The following is a 27,339-nucleotide window of genomic DNA, read 5'->3' on the forward strand; positions in this document are numbered from 1 at the left end:
TTGAAGGGCTGTGCATCTATGCCAGTACATCTCTGTCTTCTTGAATGGCCAAGCCTTTAGACTACACATTTTATGGGTATCTTGTGCTGCCGCATCTGAAGACTTGTAACCCTGCTTTTAATTGCTGTGGGTTTTCTGTATAGCATCCCTTTGGAATCACACTTCTCAGGTGCTCCGACCATCTTCCAGGATATTTCAGGAGGGTGACTCGGTCGGTGATGCTCTCCTGCTCATATCACACGGTAATCCAGTGCTGGTTGCCCCAGCAAAAAAGCTGTCCAGCTGGGTGGGATGAGCTTTGAAGCTGATCCTTCATGAGCCATACTTTCTTGATAACCATCATGTGCAGGAGGAGATTAAAGTCAACATCTAGGTCAAGTACCAGCTCTGGTGGTGGCAGTCCCCATACCTAATTGCCCTCCTGCCCTTTCAATCAGATTTGTCATTGTTCCACGATAAACTTGTGGGCAGTGATTTACTACTGCACAAGTCATCTGGGCTCCCATCTCTAACCTCCGTCTGCCAGGCACAGCTGTAAATTCTGGCAGGCAGTCAAAGGCTAAGGATGAAATCTGTGGAGAGCCAGGCAGCCTCGAGTCAAGGATGACCTCTCCCGCATCCAAGGCCTCCCCTGCAAGGTCCTCCCAGGTCCAGCCTCATCACTTCCAGCTCCTCAAAGGCTGTGAGGAGGGCATGACAGGAATATATAAAGAAGTGGAGAACAGCCAGACACTATTATTTATGTATCTGCTGTCTAAACTTACTTCAGGATAAAAAGGGTCTGCTTGATGTGAGAGCAGGAGGCAGAGCATATGGAAACCTCCTGGTCCCAGGAGGGACCTGCTGCAGCTGCTCTCTGGGGCAGGGCTGAAGCAAACACCTTTCTCACCTCGTCAGTCATGATGTCCCCTTCTTTTAGCAGGTATTATATTTGCCACACAAAGCTGCTATTTCTGCAAGTGATCCTCTATCAGTGCTGGGGCTCTGGGGCTGTTTTAGAGGAAAGGGGAGGAGGGGAAAAAGACAAGGACAGAGAAAGGGGAGCAAGACGTCTGCAGGGACACAGAGCAGAGGCTGTATAGTTATAGCAGTGTGCTTGGGTGCTGGAATATTTCACATGAAATGTCCTAGGAGCTGGTGATATATAAAATGACATACATCTCAGGGAAGTGCTGCTTTCTCCCTTTGTACTTTCTTCTTTCTGAAACCTGTCAGCCTGCTGTTATGTCCTCTCCTTTTCCTCCTGCAAAGACTCCCTGCTCTATTCGCAAGTCCTCCACTTGCTCCCACACAGGCCCTGTGAATTTTATAGACATTAAGGTAGGCACAGGTTTTGAAAATTTTTTCTGTATCCTAGATTTCAGGAAGGGGAGCAGCCCTAAAACATCTCTCTCATTCACCATATTTATCTATCCACAGAGAGGCTCAAAGCAGCCACGGGCAGCGTGACCGTGACAGGTACCCTGCTGCTGGAGATGCCTTTGGCACTCTCTGCTCTGCAGGCTTCTCCAGGGCTAATGTCATGTTATTGAACCCACAATTTGCACTAATTGCTCTGCAGTGCTCATGGACAAGAGCCCTCACTTTGCCCACAATAGCAGTCCAAAACCTTGATGATCTTTTCCTACAAGTGCATTAATTAAGAAGTGACTGGACGAGTTGGTATGATAGAGCTATTTCTCGCCCTCCTGGGGCTGACAGAAGAAGCAAGCGTAGCTGAGACGGGACGTGCCAGTTTTATTTGCCGATTGCTATGCCCTTTGCAATGCAGACTGCTGATGGAGCAGTTAGCAGTGCAGAGCCTGTTATGAAGGAGCTTTGAGAAACATAGAGTGGAGAGGTTTAGCCTGTAGTTTGGTCCTGTCTCGCCTAATATCTTTTCTGCCTTTCCCTTTGAGAATCTGGGCAGTCAGACATCTCTGCTGACTTACGTGCAGCCAGAAATAGGATTGTTTTTTGCTGTTCAACACCTGGGGCCATTTCTTAGGGCTTGAGGCGCAGGACCTAGTACTGAAAAATATCTCCATGTCCTAAGTTATTACTGGAAACAAGAGAAGCAGGAATAAGATTAGGACACACAAGGGAGAAAAAGGGCAGTGTTACATTGCTGCTTCTCCTCGCGTACCTGGTGCGAGCAAGAAAATAAGGACAAAGCTGCAAGGGAGTTTGTGATGGATCCTGTGACAAGGCCAGCCCCTGTCCCTGGTGGGCCTGTGTTTGCTGTGGACATGTGAAAATGACCCGCACCAAGCATCAGACATCACCCCTTGGGCTGCGTCCCAGCTCCCGTGCACCCTGCCACTGGAGGAGGGAGGGAAGGCAGCACTGCCGAGATCTCCTACAGCAGAAAGGGGGCAGGTTGAGCCCCCAAACACAGCATTTGCAGGAGTTCAGGTCCTACAAACCCTCATCAGTCTTTGTCCGTCCCTGCCAGGCACACGTGCACTTGCTCCTCTCATCTTTTCGGGGAGTCTGACCTTGCCAAGTGCATTCCCGATTCCATCAATATTTTTAGACACTTGCTTGGAAGTAGCCAGTGCTGACTCAGGAGATTTCCAGTCATGAACTACGAATACTCAGACCCTGTAGAAAAAGACCAGGAAAAGTTAGAAACATGTTACTGGAAAAAAAAAAATAATTAGGAGCCAAATTTATCCCAAGGCTAAAGGAAGGATAAAGGGCATGTGTGAAACCTTCAACTACTTCAACTCTGCTGGTGCCATTCAGGGAAAGGAAATAAAAAACAATAGCTGTGTCCATAAATACACCCAGGCAGGGGTTTAAGAGGACACAGATTGCCTAATAAATTTTTCCATATTTCTAATCTGCCCCAGCTGACTCAGATTACATTGCTGAAATGTCACAATTGCTAAGCATTAACAAGTGATAAGAACACTTTTACCACCAACTAGACAAGTAGTAATTATGCCATGTCCTTTCCCTCTCCCCTTTATTGTAGCTGTAACAGACTCTCCAAGATCCTTCCTCTGTTTAAATAAGACCTAAAAATACATCACAAGGCGATATAGCAAAGTGACAGAAAACATAGGAGACAAGTCCACAGATACTATGTTTTATTAAAGGTTTTTCTTAATGACAGGTAGGACATTACAAAGCTTTGCATTAACATGCACAAGAAGCTGTGGCAAAAAAAACGTATTGCTGAAGCTTGATGTTTTCAAGAGGAACTTTTCAAAGGTTAGGTGCCCCAATCTCAAAGAAAGCCTTTTGCCACAGTAGCTGGAAAAATGCTTTTTCAGAACAACAGCAAATGATGTTTGGCTTTGTGGCAGCTCACAAGAGTCCAGCTGATGCAATGGTGTAAGTTACGGATGCATCCTGGCATCGCGGACCTTGGGAGAAAAATCAAAGGGCCTTTGGTAGGCAGGGGCGGATGGAAGGATGTCTGTTAAAGAGACTGCTCCTTGCCCTCTTTCTCCTCCTGGTGTAACTCCCTGTGTGTCTCTTGCAGATGGGTTGGCTGCTTTCCGTGCTTTCCTGAAGACAGAGTTCAGCGAGGAAAACCTGGAGTTCTGGCTCGCCTGCGAGGACTTCAAGAAGACCCGCTCGGCAGCCAAGCTGGCCTCCAAGGCTCAGCGGATCTTCGAGGAGTTCATCGATGTGCAGGCTCCTCGAGAGGTGGGTATGCCAGCACCCCAGGCAGGCAGAGCATCCCTGTGGGGCAGGGAGCAGGTCCGTCTCCCCCAGCTGGGACCTGCGGGGTGCCAGGGGGCTGGGGAGCTTGACCTCCCCTCCCAGAGGTGATGATGAGGAGTGGATAAGGAGGATGGGAATACCATCCTGCCTGTTACAGCTGTGTCTGCTCACGGTGACTCATCCCCTGGTGAGGGCAACTACTTCGATGATACTGAATTAGTCACAGCCAGTGAGTTCGGTGGCAACTGCAACCTACATTCCTAACCTCTGTGAGCTTCCTAGGAGTATTTCACCTTGCTCCTCTCATTTACTATTAATCCCTGAGCAGGCTATTGGGCTCATTTCTCGCAGGACATTTTGCATAGAAGCATCCCACGAATGACTAACTTGTTGACTTTCCAGGGAGGCATGTTTATCTGCTGACTAACTCCCAACTCAATTAGACCTCCTCAAAGATGCGAGCAATAACTCAGAGCTGAACAAAAAGTGCAGTCACAACCCAAAGCCTGGATTTGTTAAGTCCTCTTTCAAGTACTGACAGGCTGATGCAACAGTCAGATCCTGCGTCGTGACGTTGGGTTGCGTTATTGTATTCATAATGCAATCAGGAGGGTGCTTACTTGCACCTGCTCTCCCACGGTGGTCCTCCTGCTAGATTGCACGGATGCTTGTCACAATACAGGTGCCTGCGAGGGGATCCCTTTAAAAGGGCTCTCTTTACTCCATCTTTGAACTAGGAAGGCTATTGCAAGGCCACTGAGAAGCACCCAGATTTACACCAAGGGCTGTGGATGTCTCGGGGCACGCTTCAATCTGCGTCGCTCCCAGTGAGCATCTTCCTGCTGTTATTCATGAAGCTGGGTGGGATTTTCAAGGACTGCAGGGCTGAATCTGGATTAGAAATGTGAGCGCAGGTTGGATGGGGTCTTTCCTAAAATTTGGTCCTGTTGTCATAATTTTGGCATGCTAGAATGTGAAATGACCCCTAGGTGACACAGGGAGCGAATCTATATTGCTGTCATCTGAGTTAAGGTAGACAGCTTTACTTTCTAGACTCCTTTAAGTTTGGACACTGGGTTAGTAACAACAAATAACATCTTTTCAGCCAGGTTTTAAACAATAACCCTAACAAACGCTGACTGCTTTGCTAGGGAAAGAAAACAGGAAAACTCACCTTGTTGGCTTTGCAAACAAATGGCAGTCATAACATCAGAGTGGTTTATTTTTTCAAGTCCCTGCTTGAGATACTGTAACACGAAGCTGTTATGGGAAAAATCAAACAATTTATTTTATAACAACAAAGTTTAAAAACATTTAATAAGAGCATACTAATAGTTTAAACTCATCTAAAAGTTCATTCACCCTTATATCGGGCACGTAGTGCAGAATAAAGGCACTAGAGGAATCTTGGTAGACAGGAGAGAGGTTAGGCTGAATCAGCAATTTTAGAAGATGGGCTACATAAACCTGTGCTTAAGAGTCTGAATAAAAGCCATTTAATTTCAGAAGTGCTCAGATCACTATAAATCTAGTTCAACTTTTCCAAATTTGGGGCAGGATTTTTAACACTGGATCGCTAAACCCTGCAGAGTTTGGGGGGCTGTTTAGTCATGGACGAGGGTAGGACCTTGATTCTGCTGCTGCTTTTACAGCCACGGCTGAGACGAAATGTGCCATTTGAAGCAGGCAAACTGGTCACTCAGTACCAAACTCTCTTCTGCTACTTTTCCCAGGTGAACATAGACTTCCAGACACGGGAGCTGACAAGAAGAAATATGCAGGAGCCCTCCCTCTCTTGCTTTGACCAAGCTCAGGGGAAGGTGCACAGCCTGATGGAGAAAGACTCTTACCCCAGGTTCCTGAGATCCAAAATTTACACAGACCTGCTGTCTCAAACCCAGAGGAGGCTAAGCTAGAGCAGTGATGGGGCCCTCAGAAACCATATGCTTCCCACAACAGCCAAAACCCATGTCTAAATGTGAAACTTTCTTGGTGTTAAAAGCAGTGGGAATGAGAAAAGAGGGAGAAGAGGAAGAGAAGGCTTCCAGAGCATGATCCAGATGTGGTATTAGGACTCTCTGAGTTTCTGCACTTTTTTTTGGTTAGCGGTAGCATCTTGCAGTTGTTGCCTCTCTCTAGCACAAACCCGTAATCCTCTCTAGTCATGGGGTCATCTGTTGGGAAAGCAGGTTTCCTTTAAAACTACTACGTTGGTTTGTGTGTAAATAACACCACTGTACCTTTCCATCCTTCCAGACGTGTCCCTGGCTCTCACCTCTCCCCTGTGTTTGGAAGGGCCCTAAGGGCAGTTCTGAAACTTGTGAAGCCAAGTCCGGTCCAAAGCATTGTCTCCCACACTGGCTGCTGGGGTCCAGATCCAGAGACTGAGGGGAGGTAGAGAGGGCAAAGACACATGATTCATGCTGCTTCCCGGCATGGAAACCATACCAGCGAACTCAGCTCACCTTTCCATTTTGGTTCCACACCTTATGACACCAGCTGCTACCCTGTCACAGCCCCTTATCTTTCAGGGATGGAGACTAAGAGTTATTTTCTGTATGACAGTCAAGAAGCTGAGTTTTTCTCATGAGGAAGGTAATCCCAAAAGCTCTCACTAGACCTGGTCAGGCGAGTCTTCTGGTGAGAATGATTGTTTTTCATTAACATTATTTACTTGTACTGTAGTTCAGCCTCAGGACCCCAGTCGTTGTTCAGGCTTCATTGTACTAGGCACTGTACCAAAACCTAACACAAAGAGACTCCTGGCCGCCAGAGACATTAACAGCCTTGGTGGCTTCTCGGGAACAACCTGCCAGCTGTCGGGAAAGAGTCAAGAGAAGGAATGTCCCATCTGCCCCATGCTGAGATCTAAGAAGAGCACAAGACCTGTCTGCTATGGCAGATAGCATTTTTCATGTAGTACCTGACCAGCGCATGGCAGGGAGAGGTAACATGAAAAATCACAATTATATTTTTGTTATTTACTGATTATTGACTGTTGTTACCTACCGATTGTCCACTGTGGGTTCAATGCCATGTGAAGAACTACTAAAGACACGGACCCTATTGCATGGTGCTTGCTTAAAAACAGGACACAGGGAAGCATGCAGTGAGCAGCACGAGCATCTGGGTGTGAAGTGGTGTGTGAAGGGTACTTTGGCCCTGTTCCCATAGCCTGGATAGCCAGCTGCAGGAGAAGACTCTGCAGATGGCAGTTGTGTAGCACCTCCTCTGTGCTGTGCAATAATACTTACCATCTGAAGGCCCCATTTCTATGGCATTGCTGTTCTAGCTTATCGGCTGTCAGATTCTTGCAATATTTTCTAGTGGAGAAGCAGACAGCCTGTCTGTGGATTTGAGCCTACAGACCAGAGGTCTATTTTCTTAGTTTTATGAAGGCCTGGAAAGTGACCCCATGGATCTTTTCCTTCTCTGAATCACCCACGGATCAGAGGCTGTAAACCTCTGCTCTAGTTGAGGGTGGTGGGTACGTTTGATACATCAGAAAGCTGGTGATGAAGGTTTAGTGTAATGTGGTGTAAACTAGGTAGACTGAATTCTACAGCTAAGTATAACGTGTTTGGAATGAGATACAAAAAACCTGCTTGGATATTAAAAGTTACTGTCCACACATTAGGTAGGAAGCAGGTTTTGAGGCTTTTTGTAAGGATGCTGCACAGGGCATTAGAACAAATAGGTTTAGGATCAAGATAGGAATGGTAAGCATGTTTGTTTTATTTTGGAGGTGTATTCCTGTGGTGTCTAAGACGCTAAAGTCTAAACACAGTGCAAGTGCAAAATCTATGTTCAGTAGGGAAACCTGCTTTTCAGTACCTGGTTGGTCAGCTCTAGAATTCTCCAGTTGTTTTGTAGGAAAAGATCAGTGAAAGATGGGCACTGAAAAGTGCCCCAGATTCATCCAAGGGGTCTACATCATGCAGTGGCTCAACCAGCTGTGAGTTTAGCTGTTCATGAGCCCACAGCTTTATGGCAAACAAGGTACCTGGCAAAGAAGATCTAGTAGGACAGGTCTCTGGGGAAACTTGTGCAATGTTCTGGGAGGAGTCAAAGACAGAAGCAAAGGATATAGATTCATGCATCTAGTGGCTGCCCCTCATGGTATCTGGGCTATAGGAAGTGGAACAGAGTCACATCACCTATACAGCCCCCTCCTGCTATAGGTGAAAGGGAAGGAGGAGGGCAAATCACCCCACATTGCAGTGAAACACTCTCAATGCTTGACCTGCAAGGGAGGATGCAAAGCCACTGACTGTGAGGAGGGGCTGGAATAACTCTCCTTTCCAAGAAACACTATGTCTACTACACCTGCATAACACAGGATGGACTGGGATCTCTCAGGGGCACGCATTGCTTTGGCCGAAATAGTTCCCCTTGAGATGGCCTGTGGTGCCAGTTGTACCCAGTGTCACTGCGACCGCAAAATGGCACAGCAACCGGTGATCCAACCGCTGCAACGTGGCAGCTCAGCTTCCCAATGCTGCGGTGCCAAACAAGCTGTGTTGCAGGGGATGAAGGGAGGCCACCTCATCTGGCCCTGCCTTCTTCCGTTTCAGCCTCCTTTTGACTGCACATACAAAAAGCATCCCAGTGCTGCCCTGGATGTAAGAGACAGCAGTCTTAGGCAGTCATTGCTTTCAAAGAGAAGGCAGAAAGCCACGGTAGCTGCCTTGTGGTATTTCTCTTAAAGCCACCGATAAACCTTCTGAGTGGACTTGGATGATGCTGACCTCTAGTGCCAGCTGATGCATCCCAGACAAGGCTTTTTCAGCAAAGTGCCCTGCAGCCACCCATGGCAGTGAGGGTCGCAGAGACAATCAGGTGATGGGGAAACAGCAGAACCAAGATGTTTTTGTCGAGGAATGAGGAACAGATACTCAGAAGTGTGGACAATTCCCAAGCTTCCCTGATGACTACAAAGGCTGGTCCTGTTCGGAGTGTGACTCCAGAAGACCCAGGATGTAACATCTGTCAGCAAGCTCCTCCAGCATCGGTGCTGTCATCCTTTCAGTTTGTTTCAGAACTCATGGAAAAACTTCAAAGTAGCCAACACCCTGTAAAAACCAAGCTCCCCTCTCTCCTCTATTGACCTGGGGAATTGCTTTGAGTGGGTGCATTCAGAACTGCCATTGCTGCAGTGGTGACAGGAACTGTATTCACATGCCGGCTGATGTAGGAGAAGTGTTTTGCCAATTACATTGGTGCCAGATAATATCCTCCATGGGAAACATCCTAGAGCATAGAGTGGAGCACAAGTATTGTCTGAGGCATATAAGTCTATCACAGTTATTTTTGTTGCTGCTCTTACAGTTTGTCTCTCTTGAAGGGAAGCAGACTAGTTATTTAAAGTAATTTAAAAAAAAACCCCAAAACCAAGAAATTGGCACCAGCTGCTTCTTTTATGCCAAATGTCAGTCTGAAGTGAATTAAAATAGGCAGCTTATAGCTCTTCCCCTTAAACCATGGGCTGATTAAGGAAATAACGATGGAACCAAAGCTTCGGAAAGCACTGTGTGATGACTAATCCCTATCAAGGACAAATATCCTATCTTTGATTCATCTCTTACTGATGTGAAAGGGTTATTCATAACTTATAACCCTGTTTCCCCTCTCCACAAGCACACACCTCCAAAATTTTCCTCCTGTTTCAAGTGATGTCAGAGTGTGCCACCACATGAAGAGAGGGGAAAAAAAAATTGTTTCCCTCAGCTCCTTTTATTCTGTTTTTGCTGGCCTGTATCCAGTCAGCTCCCAAGTCCTTTGACAGCAAAAGGGAAGAAGAGTTTACAAATTGCCTTTCCTTTTCTATAAGCTTCAGGTGTTGTTAACTCCAGAAGCAGATGCAGAACCCCAATCTGCTTTGAGTTTCTTTCTCCTGCTTTGGCCCATCAGCCAGGTTTGGGATGATTTCCATCACTTTTACTGGACTTGTTAATGTACTGATGGGTCCCTGCCCTCCACGCTGGGAAGGTGTGAAGGGTAAAGTCCCGCTAGGCTAAGCAGGGGAGGGAAATAGGTGTGTGTGTGGGTCTGTGGGAGTGGATGGGTGGGAGTGCATGTGACTTCATGTGTATGTTATTTAGTGTCTCCTACTAGAGAAGCTTTTCTGAGACATAGATGTGCATGTTAAAATAGGAGAATTAGGCATAAAAGACATAAAATGAGATTTTTAGCCAGTGTTGTGTTTGCCTCGTGTGTAAGTTTGACTAGTAATAAGAGACGTAAAACTCTGCTCGGCTTCCAGTTACCCATAAGAGCACATGTATCAAACTGAACTGAATGTTCACTGATAGACACAAAACCAAAATGTTTACAGCATTCAGAGCAATAGCAAAGCATACCTCATGCCAGTCCTGGAGTGCCTCTCACATGTCAGTGCAAGCTCTCCCCTCCCTGGGGGCCTCTTGCTTCTCCCTCCAAACCCCTCTTTCCTTCTCAGTCCTGTCCTTGTGGTCTTCCCTCTTCTTCCTCCTTACGGTTTCCCCTCTGAAGCACTCCTGTCCATGCCAACCTTCCTCTCCACCAGCACTGTTTGTCCCCATATACCTGAGCCTGGGTCTCACATAACCTCCTCCCATGCCCTCCTGTTTGCACACCCTCCATCCCCATATATCCCTCCTCTCTTCTTTGCCTTTTACTTCCCCAGACACTTGTTTCTGGTCTTGCCATCTCTCTCCTACATACCTCCTACTGTCACTATAAAGCTCCTAGTAGCTATTCCTTGCCCATTATATAAGAAGAAAATGCTTCACATCATTTCTGCATTATCTTTCTTTCCTGCGGCTGCTGCAGTTGTCTTCCTTGGTACTGTGTTTTCTCCAGTGTCGAAGCATTATATCACAAAACTGGAATTAAAGCACATTTTGCTGCTAGATCAGAATGCTTTTCTCTTCCACACACCCCTTGGGCTTTGCAGAGGCTCGTCTTGTCCCCAGTATCATGTCGTCTTCTTCCATCCACGCTCCACGTGCTGTGCTTGTGGCAGGGGCTGGCTAGTTGAGAAGGCAGCCGTGCTGCACAGAGGCAGCGGCTGCTTCAGCAGGATCACAGCTGTGCTTCCTCTTGGCTTTCTGATATAAAAAAAAAGAGTGTAAATAAAGGTGTGTGTGTTGTATTTGCTTAGTAAAGTCAGTCGTTCTGCTCTGTGCCTCCTCTTGGTTTTACTGGAGGGATGTATCTCTAATTGGAGACTGCAGTAAACTTAACTGGAGTTCAGGGAACTGAGGGCATGGGAGGGAGGTGGCAAAAGGGGATGAGCTTATTACCAAAAACCCCAATGTTTCTGGCAAAAAGGCACAGAAGAAAAGGCAGTGCCTGCTTCTGGAGGGAGCTGGTGTGAGGTATGGAGACCAGCCACAGTGGGAATCGCTTGTCTCCAGTAGCCCCACAGCTCCCAGTTTGCATCATGTGCTGCGTGCCCCAGGCTGGATCTAAAACATGACGGATGAGGAGCTGCTCGGCTTTGCATTTATAGTGTAGATAACAGCATTATCCTAAGAGAAATGTCTTCATGTTGCTCTATCAGTGCCCGCAGTCACCAGTTAAGAAGCAATGAGGGGGAGGAGGCATCTTGTGTTATGTTTACTTATGCAGTCCTCTGCGGGATTACTGGTAATGAAGAGAGCAGGGTACAAGTACTCCCTGGGGTAGATCCCCCTTCCCTAAAAACTATGACTGAAGTATCTCATCCTCCTATAACCTCTCTCCCCCCCTCCTCTACAAGCAACCCAAATCAGACACGCAGAGTTCAGATTTTTCTTTAAGCTCTCTGGCACCTCCATCTTCAGTGGGTTGGTAGTGTCCCACTGGCAGGAAGGGGCCTTGAGGATCTGACTCCAAACCCAAGCACCGAATAAGGCTGTCTTAAATAATAAAGATGACTTGTTCCTTGGGAAACATGCTTGTGGGTGGCTCCGGAGAGATTTAGGAGGGCATTAAAGTATGGAGTAAACTCAGAAGCGAGCCACCAGGTAGCTGGGTAGAAAGACCAGCTCTTTTAAGACCTTCCCTATGCCATGTTTTTATTTTAATTAGGTCCTGATGCTGTAACTGCCTCCACAGTGTCTGGGTGCTGCTGGTGTTGGTAGATAACAGCAGGAGCTGTTTGGGCAGGACATGTGGGTTGTTCAGTCTGATTCCTTCCAGTTCAGGGGAAGGCATGGGCTCGAGTTCGGTTTGTTTGACCTTCCTTCTGCATTACCTGCTCGTTTCTTAGGCTCACCTTCCCCTATGAGGCTGGAGAAGCTCCTCAGCCATACCAGCTGTCTGACCAGTGATGATATCCCCCCTAAGTTGTATCACCACATTGTAAAGTGTTACTCACCTGTACTGTATAGAGACCATGAGGACGTAATAAACAGCCTGAGACTAGTTACTCTCTGCCTGAGTGTCTGAAAAGATGTGAGTCGAGCACGTTTTCCTGCGTGGAAAGTGGGAACTGCGAGCCCAGGGATGGAGGGGTATCTCCTGGCAGAATTGCTGAGGAGGAAAAGGATGGGAGAAGCTTGTGCTTTCTTGGACCCTGCCCTCATCCTTCTGTGTTCTGGTTTCACTGGTGCAGACATGCTGGATGGGACAGTGAAGAAGGGACCTGTTAACTCTAAGCAGTCAGTGTCCTCTGTTGAGGCAATTTAGAACCAGTCTCCCTGGAGGTGTGGTTTGGGGACATGAGTCAGAAATATTGTCACTAGGATCTAGGAGACTACAAGGAAGGTAAAGCTGAAGAGGCTTCCACCAGTGCATTGCTGTCCTTTTCTGGGTACACCCCACTGCTGCCTGTGATGGACTGCCCACCCCAAACCCCAAAAGCAAGGACCTGAGCACAAGCAGCATCAGGAGCAGCCGTTCTTGGAGAAGGCTGCAGCAAAGCTTCAGTGAGGGGCTGCTGGCATCTGCCTGGGGAGTAGCTGTGGTCGGAGCCAAGCAGGAGCGCTGGCTTCAGCGCAGGGACGCAGGCAGCATGGAGAGCGGTGATGGCCAGTGCAGATGGGTCGCATGAGCAGCCACTCATCGCAGACAAATTGCCTGCTCCCCTGAACCAGGTACCTCACAGAAACACATGTAAATCTGTAGGACCTTCCTGGAGGGGCTGGGCTCACCACACTGCAACCAGGGTAGCAGCACTGGGTAGCTACTTCTTTGGGAAAATGGAAAACCAAGAACTGTCCCTGCCGGGAGTGTGGCAGGGAGACGTGGGGCTGCCAAGGCAGCCGGGTGGCTCTCTCCAGCCCAACCACCTCTGTATACATCCTGCTGTCCTGTGGGGAGAGGCAGCGATGGCTGGGGAGCTCTTTATCAGCCCATTAAACGCACTGACATGCAGCCAGAAATGGCCACAGCAAAGGTGGCATGGTTGCGGCACCAGCCTTTCCTGTGGACCCCGCGCTGCCAGTGGCATAGCTCCTGCCTGCCCCTCTGGCCGTGTTTTGGTCACACTGCCTTATTGCCAAGCATGAAAACAAGTGCCGAGTCTGCTCCCCATACCAGGACCAGTGGTGGGGGATGCACAAGCAAGGTCTCCCAGCAAAGGGAGCAGTGTGGATGGCTCAAGCATGATCAGGCCACAAAAAGCAAACAAATGCTTTCTCCAGTTGATAAAAAGCAGCCCCAGGCTCCAGCAGGCAGCTGGCATCAAGGTCTCGGCTTGATCCTTGCTTGGGGGATAAACTGGTGAGAGATGAGCAGCAATAGGCTGGCAAGTCACCGGCAAAGCCCAGGGTGAGGGCTGGTAGTAGGGATGGGGACAAACAAGTAAGGAATGGGAAAGGCAAGAGCCAACTCAGCAGGCAGGGAAAACACATCTGGGGACCAGGGCATGCATGAGCTAGAGATAGGCAGCGAGAGCTGGAGAAGTCAAAGCGACTCGGAGAGTCCCAAGGGCCAGTTTAGGAAATCTGGAGGAGCCTGGGCTTGCTGGGGAAGGGTTGGGAGGCAGCTGAGGGCAATCCTGGCTACTAAAGCAGGAAGGGGAGGTGTTAGCAGGGGCAGAGACCAGAGTGAAGGCAGCTGGGGGGTTGTTTGGGTGGGCTGCTGGCTACCAGAAGAAAGGACTTCGATGGGGAAGGGCTGAGGCCAAGCAGAGCGTCTCCTGAGCAAGTCTAGCAAGTGAGGGAGAGTAGTGACCTGGATCCTGCCTGGCCCTGGGCACACTGAGGGCACTCCTTGCCTGGTGCACAGCCCATTCTCCCTGCCAAAAGGTGAGTGTTTGCTACGTGGTCTGCACAGGGTTGCATTTAAAAACAAAAATTAAATGAGCTTGTTTTTCTCTGGAAATTGGTGCAGTGGAACTTATCAGTCCCTCTGTCTTCTTTCTATCCCCTTTTTTTTGCCCTAATTCCCTTCCCTTCTTTTATTGTTTTTCCTTTTCATCTGCTGCTTCTTCCCTCTAAGCCTGTCTCTGAGCCAAAACAATTTGCATGCATCCAAGGAAGGATCTGCCATTAGCGCTGCTCTGTCTCTCTTCTTAGTTAGGATATATTTAGCCATCGTCTTTGTTGGGGTTTTTTTTTGCTGTTCAGTGGCTTTAAAGAGCAGGTGCTGGGAACAGAAAGAGAAGATTAAAAATACCTGCTGTCAGATACCTCTCCCTACGCAGATGTGCTCCGGCGCTGTGCAAAGCGAGCATGTGAGCAGAGTGGATAACAGCTGCCACTTGAAAAGCTCATTTGTAATTCTAATTTTTTTTATTTCAATAATCTCTTTCCGCACTGCTACAAATTTCCAGAGCAGCTATTTCCTCTCGTGCTTCATGTGAACGCAGAGTGCGCTTTTGTTGGGAATCAATTAAACGCCCCGTGGGTTAGGGTGAGGGCCTGTTGTCATGCAGGAGCTGCCAAGGGACAAGCGCCGCTGCCTGCGTGGGCAGCTGCCTGTCCTGCACCAGGGCCGGGAGGCACAGATGGAGCAAAGCTCACCTGCAACCACATGAGCATGGTGTCCTGCAGCAGCCCCTGATGATCCCTGTCTCATAAGCTGTGCCCGTGGCCAAGACCCAGCTGCAATGTGGTTCCTTGGGGACCCCTTGCAAACGCCCCGCAACCTCCTGTCATGGGTGATCCCCTGCCAGCACCCCTTTCTCCGTCTCATTTGCCTACATCTCTCCTTAAACACACCCAGAGCCTAACAACAGCTTGCTGGTGGAGGAAGGGGCTGTGCAACACCAGCAGTGCCTTTAAGTCTCTCCCTTCTACTCCTTTGCATTCAGCATCTCCCTGATTTCATGCAGACAGCTCCGGGGAACTTGGGCTTCTAGCAGTCTCTGCTGAAGCAGTACAGGGAGTGTGTGGTGCTGCCTTCAGGTTTTACTGCTCCTGATCACCGTCTCTGTGGTTCCCCATCGGTTTAGGAGAACTCGGCTGTCAGGCTCTTCGGTCAGCCTGCCTGGCCCGCTTCTTCTGTGGTGCAGCAAGACCCCAGCAGCATGGCTTGCTCTTGCTCTTGCTCTCCTCCCTGCCTCCCCTTCCCATCCCTTTCCGTATCCTCCCCTTCTTATTCCACTCAAACCATATAAAAATACCTGGTACCAGAAACTCTCCTGAGAGCCTGGCTGTGCTTTAGGGCACATGTGCAAGGGCACTATGCACCCTGTCACCAGTCCCTCCTTCTTTCCCTGTTACCTGCCCCATTTGTGTAGCTTTGGGGCTGAAAACTTTATTTTCCTATTTTTCAAGGCTGCTGGCACTTCACAAATACTAACTCAGAAACAACAGCAGCAATACCTGGGGCTGAGAGGTTTTGTGTTTTGCTTCTGATGGAGAAAGCTGGTAGCTGTACCCCTGCAAACGTCGGTGCTGCATTGGCAAAGGCCAGCTGCAGATGCAGCTCTCCCACCGCAGGTGCTTCCACGGTCCAGCCATCTCCCAGCCCAAGTGTGCAGGGTCCCCCCAGTGCACCCTGCCTGGGTTGCCCAGACTTCCCTGGTGGAAATGAAACCCCAAGAAGGCCGGTCCCCATGGATGGGAGATGGGTTTCATGCCGGCAAGCCTGCAGCACTGGTTACAGGAAGAGAGTCCGGCCCCAGGCGTTTCGACACAGATGAGGTTTTTTTTTGTGTTCCAAAACAAGGACTGATAATACAGGCAACTGAGCTGGAGCCGCGGGAGGCTGCTAAGCTAAATGAGACAGGAAGCACGTAATTAAATTAGATATAGAGCAGCATAAAGACATTTGAGTACACATACATCATCGGGCTTGGAGGCTATTGCATAACCCTACTGAAGAGCTCTGTGTTATCAAATATTGCACCCCCTGCATCCCACGCTGGCGAGCTGCCTATCCTTGAACAGCATCTCCCACTCCATCGAAGGGGAGAGTTAAAAAAGCTGCCCAAGGGAACAGAGCTGCCAGCCGATGGTTTGTGCAAGGGGGCTGGTGACTACGGCAGAGCAGGCAGAGGGTCTGTCCTGGCCTTGGCGGGGAGGACATCGCCGGAACAGCCCGATCCCATTCCTGCCCCTGGGCTCAGACCTGCACGCGTGGTACTGGCACTGCGCCATGTCCCAGAGCCACGCACCGGTTCAAACACCCAAGCATGGGACTCTGTCGTGAGCATGGCATTTCTTACAGCTTTGTGCATCTTCTGGCTGAGCAACTGTGGTGCCCAAGAAGATACAGCCTTTGATTGACTCTTTCCCTCCCACTGAGGTATTATAGGGGTCTCTCCCTCCTGTGGGGGCTTGCAGGGACCAAGCTCCCACCACAGGTGTTTCCTCACTTCTGCCTTGCTGTCAGCTTTGCCTCACCTGAGCCAAGTGCTTCAAAAGCTGCTACAGAGGGGACAAGGTAAAACCACACACACACTTGCCCAATGCACTTTATTTCTATGGGGGAAAAAGCAGTGGGGAGACGGGCTGAAGCAAAGTGGAAGTTTCAGCAGGCTGTCACACCAGGGCAGAGATGTGCAGAGTTTCTCCGCTCTGGCTTGCACCACCCGTGCTCCTCTCCCACAGGCCGTGGCTGTTGCTGATGTCCTGGCTGTGGTTTTGCCATACGGTTACATTTCCCTGGCTGCTTCAAGCAGCATGTGGCTCCCAGCACAGCGGCTGTCTCGGGGACCACGGACTTGCTGCCAGAATTCATCTGTCCTGTGTGTCTGTAACGTGCTCAGCCTCCTGGAGGTTTTCCTCTCAGCATAACCTGCTTGGGGGATGCCTCAAGCACCGGGGAGAGTCACCAGAGCATCCTATTGACTTTGCAAATCTGTAGGTGGGAGGACGGGCTGCAATGCGTGAGCACAGTTTTAAAGGGAAAAAGGACACAGATGAAGCCCTGCTTAACACTGGGCATGCCCCAAAATGATGAGACAAAACAACACCAGGGCATCACGGAGCACTGCATCTGTGCAGAGAACCAGGGAGGAGACAGAAGGGAGATACGGATAATGGAGGAGAAGGGCTGTTACTGCCCCAGGCCCATGGCTGTTGTTGTTGGCCAGCCACTACAGCTGGGAGGTGAGTGCAAAGCATATATGTGCGTGGCCAGTGCCAAAATACCTGGGTGCGACCCTCTCCTGTGGGTACCAGGAGCCCATACCCACGTCAGCATGGCACCGCTGCTGCGACACCAGTGCTCCCAGAGTTGCAGTGAGCTGGGGTGGAGCACCAAGCTGATGTGGCCAAGGACCTCCAAAACCTGCGTTAGATCAAGTGATGTCCATGCTGTGGGCATGCACAGACCTTCTCAGCATCTGTACAGACAAAGGCAATCTTACAGCCCTCTCACCCTTACTCTTCCCCTTCTTTCCTTAAATCCACAGCAAGGATCACAGCTCTAATCATGGTTTTAAGGCACAGGGAAGACATGAACAAGAGCTTTCTGTAGCTCCAAATGTTTATCTGAAGCTGAAAATCTGCTAACCAAGAAGTCTTAAACCTGTTTATTCAAGTGAAAAAAACCAGAGCTGTTGGGAAAGAGGCTGCTCTTAGCATTAAAGCCGAGACAGGAACTAAAAATGTGTGTTCAGTCATTAGTCCTGATGCATCTTTTCTGACTAGCTGTGGGCAAGAAAATTCAGTGGCTTTTTCTAAGTGGTGGGAGAAAGACAGGAGTCGCTGCTACAGTTCAAAGGAGCTGAGGTGCCTAGTGCTTCTCCAAAGGTCTCCCATCCCGATATCCTTGTGCTTTTGCTCCCTGAAGGCAGCTTGAGAGGAGCCTTTCTCCCTGGCCCAGGGCCGAAATGGCTGCATGCTGCCACCTTCCCTGGCACGGCTCATCTCCCACGGGCAAGATGCTCTGGCAAGGTTCTGCGCATGATTAATCCAGGCAGCAAGGGTAGGAGACAACCTGAGCTCTGGAAAAATGGCTGTGCTGGCTGCGGAGCTGGTAATAGCAGGGACCAAGTGGGGAGGAAGGAAGAGGATGAGGAGTGGAGATGGCAGCTCTTGCCTTTGCCCTGGGATGGCTCTGGGCAGGGGGGTTTAGGGTTGCTCGCTCCCACTGTGGTGAGTTCCCTCCCAGAGCCACCAACTGGGGAACTGCAGGGAGGGCAGCTCTCCGGGACCCTGCGTGAGCCCGACCTTGGCATGTGGGACCTGTTGGCCATCATGGACCTCTCCGCTTGTTGCACCAGACCTTGGGGTTCGCTGGTGTGCAGTGTCTGACACTGGTTTAACTCCTTCTTTTCATCCTTCTGTTTTGCTGGTTCAGTCCTTCCCCTCCAGTCTCCAACCTCTCCCTTGCTTTTAGTGTCTTCTTTCCATCTTCAGTTCTCATTAGAATCCACCCTTATCAGATGCTTTCCCACGCTTTGCTTGGACTTTCTTTGATGCACATGCCTTTCCCTTCTCCCACCATAGACCCAGCAGAGAATTTGTGATGAAGTGCAACTTCTGCCAGCATGTGGGGCCAGACATTGGTCCTTATTTATTCTAGCTGTGGACCGGCAGTGTAATTTGGGGGTGTGTGGAAACATTACAGCCTTCTGCTCTATCTGCAGTGCAGAAGGGGCGTATTGCATTGCTCTGGGGAGCGCAAACCCTTCCCCCAGGCTTTAGATTTTCTCCTGGGATGCTGCAAAGCAGCCTGACTCTGCTGGGGACTGGCATCCCCTGCTTAAAACACCTGGGGAAAAGCATGCTGCTGTGATGCCGCCACGCCAGCCCTTGCAGCACTGGGAGGATTGGAAGTCCTCAGGCAGCAGGACGGAGCTGACGAATTTGCCGTGCATTACGGCGTCTGTCCTGTCCCTCTCGCTCTCCCTATCTGCGTACCCCCCCGCCGGCGGTTACTCAGCAGGCTCCGCACGTCGGTGGAAACGAGCCTGTTTTTTCCTGTTATCGAGGAAGCAGTTATGACTGTGATGCTCGAGGACAAGCCTGGGCCTCCCACTCCCCCCTCCCCTAACAGCACAAAAGAAACCTACCTAAGCCGTTATCTTCACCGGGCGCTGCCAGAGCAGTTTTGGTTGGCTGGAGGCTGGAGCGATGCTGGGTCCCCCTCCCAGCTCTCCCGCCTCCCACCCAATATAAAGCACGGCTCCTCGCCGCTTTTCCAGCCGATGGCACACGACCGCGGGCGCAGGTGGTGCCGCAGCTGCCTGTTGCACATCCCTGCCACCACTGCAAGGACCCGATGAGTTGCTGGATGCCTGGGTGCCCAGCTCTCAGCATGTGCCGGGGCTTAGCTGCGCTCCCCATCACTTGCCTGGAAAGGTAAGAGGCTTCGCCACGCCACAGCTCTGGGATGCGGAGGGTTAGCTGGAAAAGATGCACCTAACTTCGGAACGGCCGGGCCAGCCTCTGCTGCTGCGGCCATGATGTTTCGGTACAAATTGGGGTGCAGACCGCAAGGAAACACACAGCGAAGGATAGCCCGAGTGATTTATTTTGGCTGCCTCCGTTCTGCTCCCCAGGAGGGCAACACAGAGGTAAAACATGCAGAGGGAGAGGAGGCGGGACAGGGCTGCCCTGCGTGTGTGTGGGCATACAAACACACGAGCCTTGTTTCTCTGGCTCTGTCTCTGCTTCAAGTTGACAGCAGCAGGACTATTTTTGTCAACACGGTTAAAATGTTAAGTAAGTGACATGTTGCTCCTCCTGCCAAACATGGCTACAAAGCCCCACGCTGCCGGCTTGACATTTAAACACTTATTTTTGTATGAGCGCCTTGGGATGCCTGAATGAGCTGCAGCACACAAATAGCAGCGGGGCCGCGCATTGCCTCGGGGGGACCCCGGGGAGAGGAGCCGATTTAGCAGCAGCTCCTGCCATATTGCCGCAGAGACCTCCCGGCAGGGAGGTGCCTCCGTGCCACCGCCACAGAGCCACGGTGACGGGCAGTAGCATCCCAGGCTCTCGCAGAGGGTCTCTGGCACAGGACCGTCGTGCTGCCACCGGGCTCGCTGGGTCTCAAAGGCATGGGGTAGGTGGATGGTGCCACTGGGGAGCGCAGCCGTCTCCATGGCGTGGTGGTAGGTTCCTGGTGACTCAGGGGTACCCCCCAAAACAGCAGGGGAGCGTCAGCCCTGCTGCAGCAGCCTCGCAGCAGGGAGATGCTCCCGCTCCGCTGAGCAGAAAGCAATCGCTGTGTTTTTCCACTGCTTTGAGAGCAGCGTAGCACTGCTGGGAGAGGGGGACGGGAAAAGGAGCCAGGTTAGTTCTAGGGAGCTGGGGTGGGGGGGCCTGCGGGGGCTTCAGCTGGGCGCTCAGCAGCTGCTTTGCTACCTGCCCCAGAGGAAAAAGCTCACCGTGCTTTATAAATGCATGCGGCGCTACCTGGGAAGCGAGCAGGAGGAAACATTTCCCCTGGGCTTAATGCACTGCTAAGCGTGGTTGCCAGGGAGCAGAAAAAGCAATTGGGGGAGCATTTATTTCGTACATCAGAAGGCAAATAAGCAGCTGAAGCTGAGGACCAAGGGCTGCCCCTCCGAGCTGTGTCGGGTCTGTGGGGTGTAGCTCCTGCGAGGTGTGGGGGGGGTGGTGGCAGCAGTCCGGTGGTCCAGCAATCAATCCCACCTCTCCCCTTCCTCCCTTCCAGAGCCAAGGATCTGAAGACCCGCTTAGGGATCCTGCTTCATAAACCAGAGCTGGGACACAGGATCGGGACTTCCAGCAAGCTGCAGCTGGGCTCCAGGCGGAGGTAAGCCAAGCAGTGCCTTGTCCCAGGTTCAGCCCGGGACAGGTCCCCGTGGACCAGGCTGTCCTGGGGGATGCTCCTGCCCATCTGCGCAGCGGAGAGGACAGAACGCAGCTCACCCTCCCCATGGTCCCACCCTGACAGGCAGGGAAGGCGGATCACTTCCCAGCTCTACCAGTTATAAAATCAGACAGGGGAACTGATGCTCTGGCATTAGGCACAAGAGAGCGGGGCCTTAGCAATAGGCAAGAAACCCAGAGGGCTCCCGCAGTTCCTGGTGGCTCAGATCAGTGCCTGGGACCCCTGGGGAATGCAGGCGGCATTGAAAACAAAATACTAAATATCGCTGCTGAAGGCAGGGTGTCTTCTTGCAGAGGAGGTTCTGCTGGGCTTGTACCAGCAGAAGAGGGCTCTTCTGAGTATCCTCTAGAGAGCCTACCTGGCCAAAGCTGCACTATGGAGCTGAGGTCTGGTGAGCCATCGGGGAAGGTAAAAGAAAGGGAGAAAGGAAAGAGAGCCCACAGGTAATGGATGCTGGGGTCTCGCTTTCATTTCCTACCGAGTGCCGCTGCCTCCCTTCTTGCACTGTCTCTCATCAACGGGGCCGCTTTACTGAAGTGCTCCCATCCTTTGCCGCTGGGCAGGAGAATTGTTCTCGGTGGGACAGCGAGCCTTACTCCCTTTTGTCTTTTCCAGAGACTCCTCACGGGAGGTACTCGAATGGAGGGAGTCCTTCGACCAGCTCCTGAAGAGTAAAAGTGAGTAGGATCTTGTTTTCTTCTCTTGGTGAGAATGCGTAGGATGAGTACGCTTGGATGAGCAAGGGGGTGACCGTGCACCTGCAGCCAGTGTACGAGGAAATCTTGTCTCCTCCTCAAATGAGATGGTTTAGGATTTAGAAAGAGGCCCCTTTCCTGTCCTGACAGAGCTGATGCACGGGACCCATTGCCTGGCTCGCGAAGCTGTACCCATTTCTTCTGGCTGGGTGTTTTTGGGGGGGCACAAGCACTGTCTCGCAATGCCTCGCTGCTGCCTCAGGAAAGGAGCATCCTCATGGGCATCCCGTGTGCAGCAGTCCATCGGGGGAACGTCATGCCGTGCCCTGACCGTCCCCTTCTCCGCACTCGGGAGAAGGCAGCGTGTCCGCTCTCTGTGCCCTTTGCACAGCAACGCAACCACCTTCCCAGGGGCTTTTGTTGCTCAGAAAACTGCATTGCTGCCCTCTGTCTGTCTGTCTTGGGCCTCTGGGGATGGCTTTTCCACAGGGAGAAGGAATTCAGCAGCTTTACTGAGTTACACTAGCCATTTTCCCCTCTGATATTTGCTATGCGTATGTTGATACGCAGGGTTCCTGTAAGGTGCTGCCTCCCTAGCCCCCATGCAGATGGTACCTCCAGACCCAGAGAGGGGAACTCTTTTTGAGTCCCACATGTAAACCCTTCCTTACGCTGGGCTTTACAGCAGGTATACAATGTTAGAAGTGCCAAATTTTAATATAAAATTAGGTGTCTACCTTAAAAGCTATTCCACAGCACGAGAAAGTCCTTCCATAGTGCTAGTTTGGGCCTAGGTGTATTTTTTTTCCAGCCTTCCTCACGTGTTGTGATGGCTAATAAGCATCTCTGGCTTTGTAACTTAATACATCCCCCCAGCCTGGCTCTGAAATCCTTACTGCAATTACTCTCCCATACTCCTCAGCATCTCGTTCTCCCTAGATCTCAGCTGAGAAATAAAAATAAAGCCATCACTGCTCGGTTCCTGCAGGCGTACTGATACGTCAGTGGATTTCTCCTTAGGTAGAATTAGCCCTTTTCCAAAGCTGTAAAGAAAATACTCTGAAGCCTCATTACAGAAAGGTCAGATAAATAAAACAGAGGATTATTTGTCTGTGGGAAAGGATTTTATTGGAGTCTAGAGGCCAATTAGCAGCATCTCAGAGGGTGGAATTTGCCTGGAGGGAAAGGAAATCTGCATATGTCATGGTCTGAGCTCCCAGGGCGATGCTCACCCGGCAGCACTGCATCTGGCAGTGGTCCTCCTCTTCCCCCCCTTCTGCCCCATTAACTGCTCTTCTCTCCCCTCCCCAGGCGGGGTGACGGCCTTCCACACCTTCCTGAAGACAGAGTTCAGCGAGGAGAACCTTGACTTCTGGCTGGCGTGCGAGGACTTCAAAAAGACCCGGTCGAAAACCAAGCTGGCCTCCAAGGCGAACAGGATCTTCGAGGAGTTTGTCCAAAGTGAGGCGCCCAGGGAGGTGAGAGCATTTTCTGCCTCTGTCCTGTGGCATCAAACAGGGTGGGAAAGGAATAAAATATCCTGGTGGGTTTTATTAAAGTGCTCTCACCTCAGTGGGAAGATATGTTCTTGTTCATGAGAGCTTTCATTTCTAACATCACGTGGTCTACCAACATGAAGGGTTATAAAGGCTTGTGAGCATCTTTACCCTCATCTGAAGACGGAGAAAACAGTTTTCGGCCCCACCCCCCCCATGGGAGGGGAGTTAATGCCAAGTTAATGTTTGTGGACACTGCTTCCTTGCAGGTGAATATTGACCACGAAACCAGGGAGATCACCCGTAAGAACCTCTCAGGTGCCACCTCCGCTTGCTTCAACGAAGCCCAGGCCAAGACCCGCACTTTGATGGAGAAGGACTCCTACCCCCGGTTCCTGAAGTCCGCCTCCTACCAGGACATGACCAAGCAGGCCACCAGCTGTGGCATGAGCAAGCGGTCGCATACCTGACCCGAGCCTGAATTCACCGCGGGGGGACCAGCCGGTGGACCAGGCGGAGGTTGGGAGACGGTTTGCGAGGGCTGAGGTCCGCACGGTGGGGTTTCGGCTGAAGTCCTGGCATTTTAGCAGGATCCCCAGGACCTCAAGCGCTTCCTGCTTCCCACCGAGCTGCTGGGAAGAGAGGTCCTCCCTCCCCAGAGGAGTGGAACGGGTGGGAACCCGATGCCTCCCCTTGCAGCATGGCCAGAGACCTGCACCACCACAGGGACAGAAAGAAATCAGATTTGAGTTGCAAGCCTGGGAAAAAGAGACCGGATTCCCCTGAGCATCCGTAACCAGAGAGCTCCCACCTGCTCTCGGGACCCTGCCTCTGACCTGCAGCATCAGCTGCTGGCTGCAGAGCCAGCGCAGGAGCCTGCAATTCCCGCAGTGCCCAGGGCAACCACCCCAGACCTGCCCGCAGGGCTTTTCCTACGAGGGAATGGCCAGAATAGAAGTCCAAAGACTGCGTGGCATTTTCAGCTGGAGGGACCCTGCGCCTGCCTTCTCCTGATCCTAAGATCCTTCTTCTGCCGTTTCCTACGCATGCTCTGTATCAAAGCTTTATGCCTTCTTCCAGTATAGTATATCCCTAGCAGTGACATTTTTATCCCTCACTTAAACTACATGACCTTTAGATTGCACATAATCTTAGGTCACATGCATAAATTTTTATTACTATTATTGTTATTTATTTTATTATTATTATTATTATTTTATATATATATTTATTAGAAGAGCACTGCTGAAAGCATACACACATCCCTTGCTCCGAGGAGCTTGTAAATTAAATTATTTTAGATATTGTAGCACCTAGCATGCCTCCCACCTTTTCCGTATGATAACTTAAGAGAGATAACCAGACAGATCTGTAACATGACCATGGAGCAAGGTACGCGAACAGCAGCAGCAAGAGCTGCAGTCCGGCAAGGGCTGCTAGAGGTGTCTAAGATAGCAGGTTTCCCGTGAGCTCGGAGGACCATTGATGACAGTAAAATGATGCTTTGCAGTCCGAGCTGTTTCCTTTCTCCCCTTATAGATGTGGACGGCATCTCGGCACATAGACTAGCAGCTTGTCCTAGACAGAGAATAGTGATGTAAAACAGGCACTTTGGTGAGTGATCCTATTGAAAGCTTATTTTTTACATGTGGGAGAGAAAACCTGGGGCTTTCCCCTGGTTTAAAATTGGGCATGATGTTCCCTTAGCCAGTGAGACCAATCTGCAGCCACAGCGCTTTACCAGAAACCCGGGGAGCCAAGCAAAACAGCGATGTGTGCTGTGAATTCAGCGTCCTGGGGGGCGGCAGGACATTTCATCAGCTCAGACCTGTGGGGCGAGCTCTTCAGAAAGCCCCTCTGAGCAGGGATTTCTGGGTCCCACAGCCACCCCAGAAAGCTGTGGATCCCATTTGGCAGCATCGGTGCCAGCAGCCGCATGGGTGGGTGATGGGGAGCCTGTGGATGTCCTGTGCTGGGTCACGGGGAATGTCCCACCAGCACTGTTTCCTACTGAGACAGCCTGGGGCTGCCACACGTGCCTCTGTTTATCCCTAAAGACCAAACCCTGAGGTCCTTATCCCGCTGGTACTCACTCCTTGCCAAGGGAACCATCTTTTGCCCTCCTGACCATTAGCCGGAGCACAGGATCGCTCGGGCTTTTCATGGCTGTTTGAGCAGAGCAAGGGACTGAGGACCAGTTTGGGGACATTATTCGGAGTCCTCTTCCACTTTCCCCATCCTGGTTCTACCTCTGAGCCTCAGTGGGTCCCACCTGCATTTACAGGGAGATTTTAGCTGCTTTCTTATTTCTTATTTATTTTTACAACTGGAACCACCTTCGTTGTGTTACTGAAGTGAGCAACGCACAATGGTCCGTTTTCATTACTAACATAATATTGTAATTATAAAATAAAATGTAAAGAGAAAAATACTGCGACAACATGGGTTTTTTGGTTGTGGGCTTTCAATTAATTTTTACATTCTAATTTTGGATGACTTGCAAAGCATACTAAAGCAAGCTGCTTGTGTTGGATGGCTCAAGGGGCATTTACAGTCGCTTTAAAAGTTGCAATGTCAGGAACAGAAAAGGAAGGGCAAGACTTGTGAAAAGTAAAGCTTCATGGTATTTGGCTTATTGAAGAGAACTGAACAGTTCACAGCAAGAATGAAAGCAGAAGTTAAATTTTGAATATATTAATTGCCAGGGTGTTTGGTATTGTTTGTATTGCTCACCATTTTCTGAGCTCTTTACAGGACGGCAGTTCCCAATACCTATTTAATATCAGTAAGACACCATTGTCTTAAAAGCACGGGAGGATTCATGTGAGGGCTGCTGTTTGTGAAAACTGCTTTTGGGTTGCTGTCATCAATAATATTTGATTTTTATCAATACCTCAGCTGATGACTGAATTCATTTACAAGGGGGAAAGTATCTGGTATAAGAGGGGTTATTAGAAAACATCTCACCTCTTTGCAGCATGTGCTGTCTCTGAGGTCTGAGCAGTCCCCTGTGTCCCTACGGGATGCTTTGGGAAGGCAGAGGATGGGTGTGTGGTGTGTGCATCTCCGGGGACCGCAGGAGCACTGGAGGGCTGCCTGCGGCACGAGCCATGCAGGGAGGGGAGCATCCAAGTGTAGCTCAGAGATGTTCACGTCCCAAATAAAAACCAAACAAAACATGCTTTTAAGCTGCATTCTTTCTATTTAAAGTGCGCTTCGGAAGCCAAAATTAGCTGGCCTGCGTCAGTGGGCGGAGGAGAGTGGCCTGCCAAGGAGGAGTTAGCATCACAGGTGACTGTAGCTCAGGAGCACTTAGGTCCTAAGGTATTCCTATTAGCACAAGCCAGCTGCTGCCATTAAAAAGCCTTTTACGAGCAACTGCGTTTATAACACCACCTTGGGTCTCTTCTAATACAACCGTGCAGAGTCCAAGGATCATCGTTCATTGTAAAATACATTGACTCTTCTCCATCCCTATTCCCTACAGTTGTCATCCACCTAACCGGAGGAAGGTAGTTTAAATTTCCCTTTATCTTTTATTCACTATTTCATTAAGCGTGGCCTTGTCTTACAAGGCAGGCAGTTCGGAAAAGCAGCAGTCTGCATGTATACCTGATCTTAGTGCATGTCAGAGGGAAGAAATGAGCTGAAGGGTGTCAAGGAAGTATTTAAATTATCTGGCATGAAAGACTCGGTGAGAGCAGCAAAACAGTCTAGAAGCAGATAGAAACAAATTTTTTTTTTTTTTAACTGCAGTTTCTAACTGAAAAAAAAAAGAATATTTTGTCTTGCACACCTTGAGGTTAATTTAAAACTGGTTCTCCATTAAAAAAATATTTAAATTGGCTAACAAAACAAGTAAGAAATATTTAGAATGAAAATCTTTTTGAACTTTCTTTAGAAGGAAATTTGGGGTACATCTATCCTTGATGCACCATGCATGGAAATGGAAGGTCCAGGCCAAGTCTCAATCTCGGCAGTAGCGCTCAGACTTCACAGCTCTGGTACCAGCGTATCCCATTGGCAGTGTAGTTTCATCTCTACAAGTCTGAGATGCTTCACAAAGAGAAAACTTGGTCAATAAAACCACTCTTCCGTCCAGCGTGTTCTCTGCATTTGCTGGCAAAACCCAGTGGTGAAGTAACAAAACCTTTAAAGCCTTGGGGGGATAAAAAAACCCCAGCCCACAACATGGTGTTGAGAAAGAGGAGCTGAAGCTTTCCGCGACTGCCTTTGGGCATGGCCGGCTGTGGTTGCTTCCTATAAACCACGACCAAAGTTTCCCAGGGCAGAGGCTGCGAATTTGGAAGCAGGAAAGATTT

The 27,339-nt window shown here is 50.1% G+C and overlaps 2 protein-coding genes across 14 annotated transcripts in view; both read left to right on the forward strand.

Moving 5' to 3' along the window:
• RGS8 (regulator of G protein signaling 8) overlaps positions 1-12,049 on the forward strand; it is a 28,918-nt gene extending 16,869 nt beyond the window's left edge. For all 11 annotated transcript variants that reach the window (XM_052801853.1, XM_052801854.1, XM_052801858.1 and 8 more), the window contains 2 exons: positions 3,473-3,639; positions 5,391-12,049. In XM_052801853.1, coding sequence (XP_052657813.1) covers positions 3,473-3,639; positions 5,391-5,573 — 350 coding nt within the window. In that variant the 3' untranslated portion in view covers positions 5,574-12,049. The remainder of the gene's footprint in view (positions 1-3,472; positions 3,640-5,390) is intronic.
• Positions 12,050-18,748: 6,699 nt separating this feature from the next.
• Positions 18,749-26,198, forward strand: RGS16 (regulator of G protein signaling 16). 3 transcript variants are annotated; one of them, XM_052802185.1, is made up of 5 exons: positions 18,749-19,322; positions 20,647-20,748; positions 21,442-21,503; positions 22,833-22,999; positions 23,287-26,198. In XM_052802185.1, exons 1-5 carry the CDS (start codon positions 19,243-19,245, stop codon positions 23,485-23,487), a joined length of 612 nt encoding a protein of 203 aa, XP_052658145.1. In that variant the 5' UTR covers positions 18,749-19,242; the 3' UTR covers positions 23,488-26,198. The 3 variants fall into 3 exon arrangements, with proteins under 3 accessions (XP_052658145.1, XP_052658146.1, XP_052658147.1); XM_052802186.1 differs by lacking the exon at positions 18,749-19,322 and adding an exon at positions 19,480-20,031; XM_052802187.1 differs by lacking the exons at positions 18,749-19,322; positions 20,647-20,748 and adding an exon at positions 20,952-21,269.
• The last annotated feature ends 1,141 nt before the right edge of the window (positions 26,199-27,339 follow it).

This window comes from Harpia harpyja, chromosome 11, assembly GCF_026419915.1.
Source record: "Harpia harpyja isolate bHarHar1 chromosome 11, bHarHar1 primary haplotype, whole genome shotgun sequence".
Classification (NCBI taxonomy): domain Eukaryota; kingdom Metazoa; phylum Chordata; class Aves; order Accipitriformes; family Accipitridae; genus Harpia; species Harpia harpyja.

Bases quoted from the DNA above. Each gene is read 5' to 3' on its own strand.
- RGS16 (XM_052802185.1), top strand. From the start codon at position 19,243: ATGAGTTGCTGGATGCCTGGGTGCCCAGCTCTCAGCATGTGCCGGGGC. The intron at 21,504-22,832 runs GTGAGTAGGATC...TCCCCTCCCCAG, and splicing joins CCAGCTCCTGAAGAGTAAAA to GCGGGGTGACGGCCTTCCAC. The intron at 23,000-23,286 runs GTGAGAGCATTT...GCTTCCTTGCAG, and splicing joins AAAGTGAGGCGCCCAGGGAG to GTGAATATTGACCACGAAAC.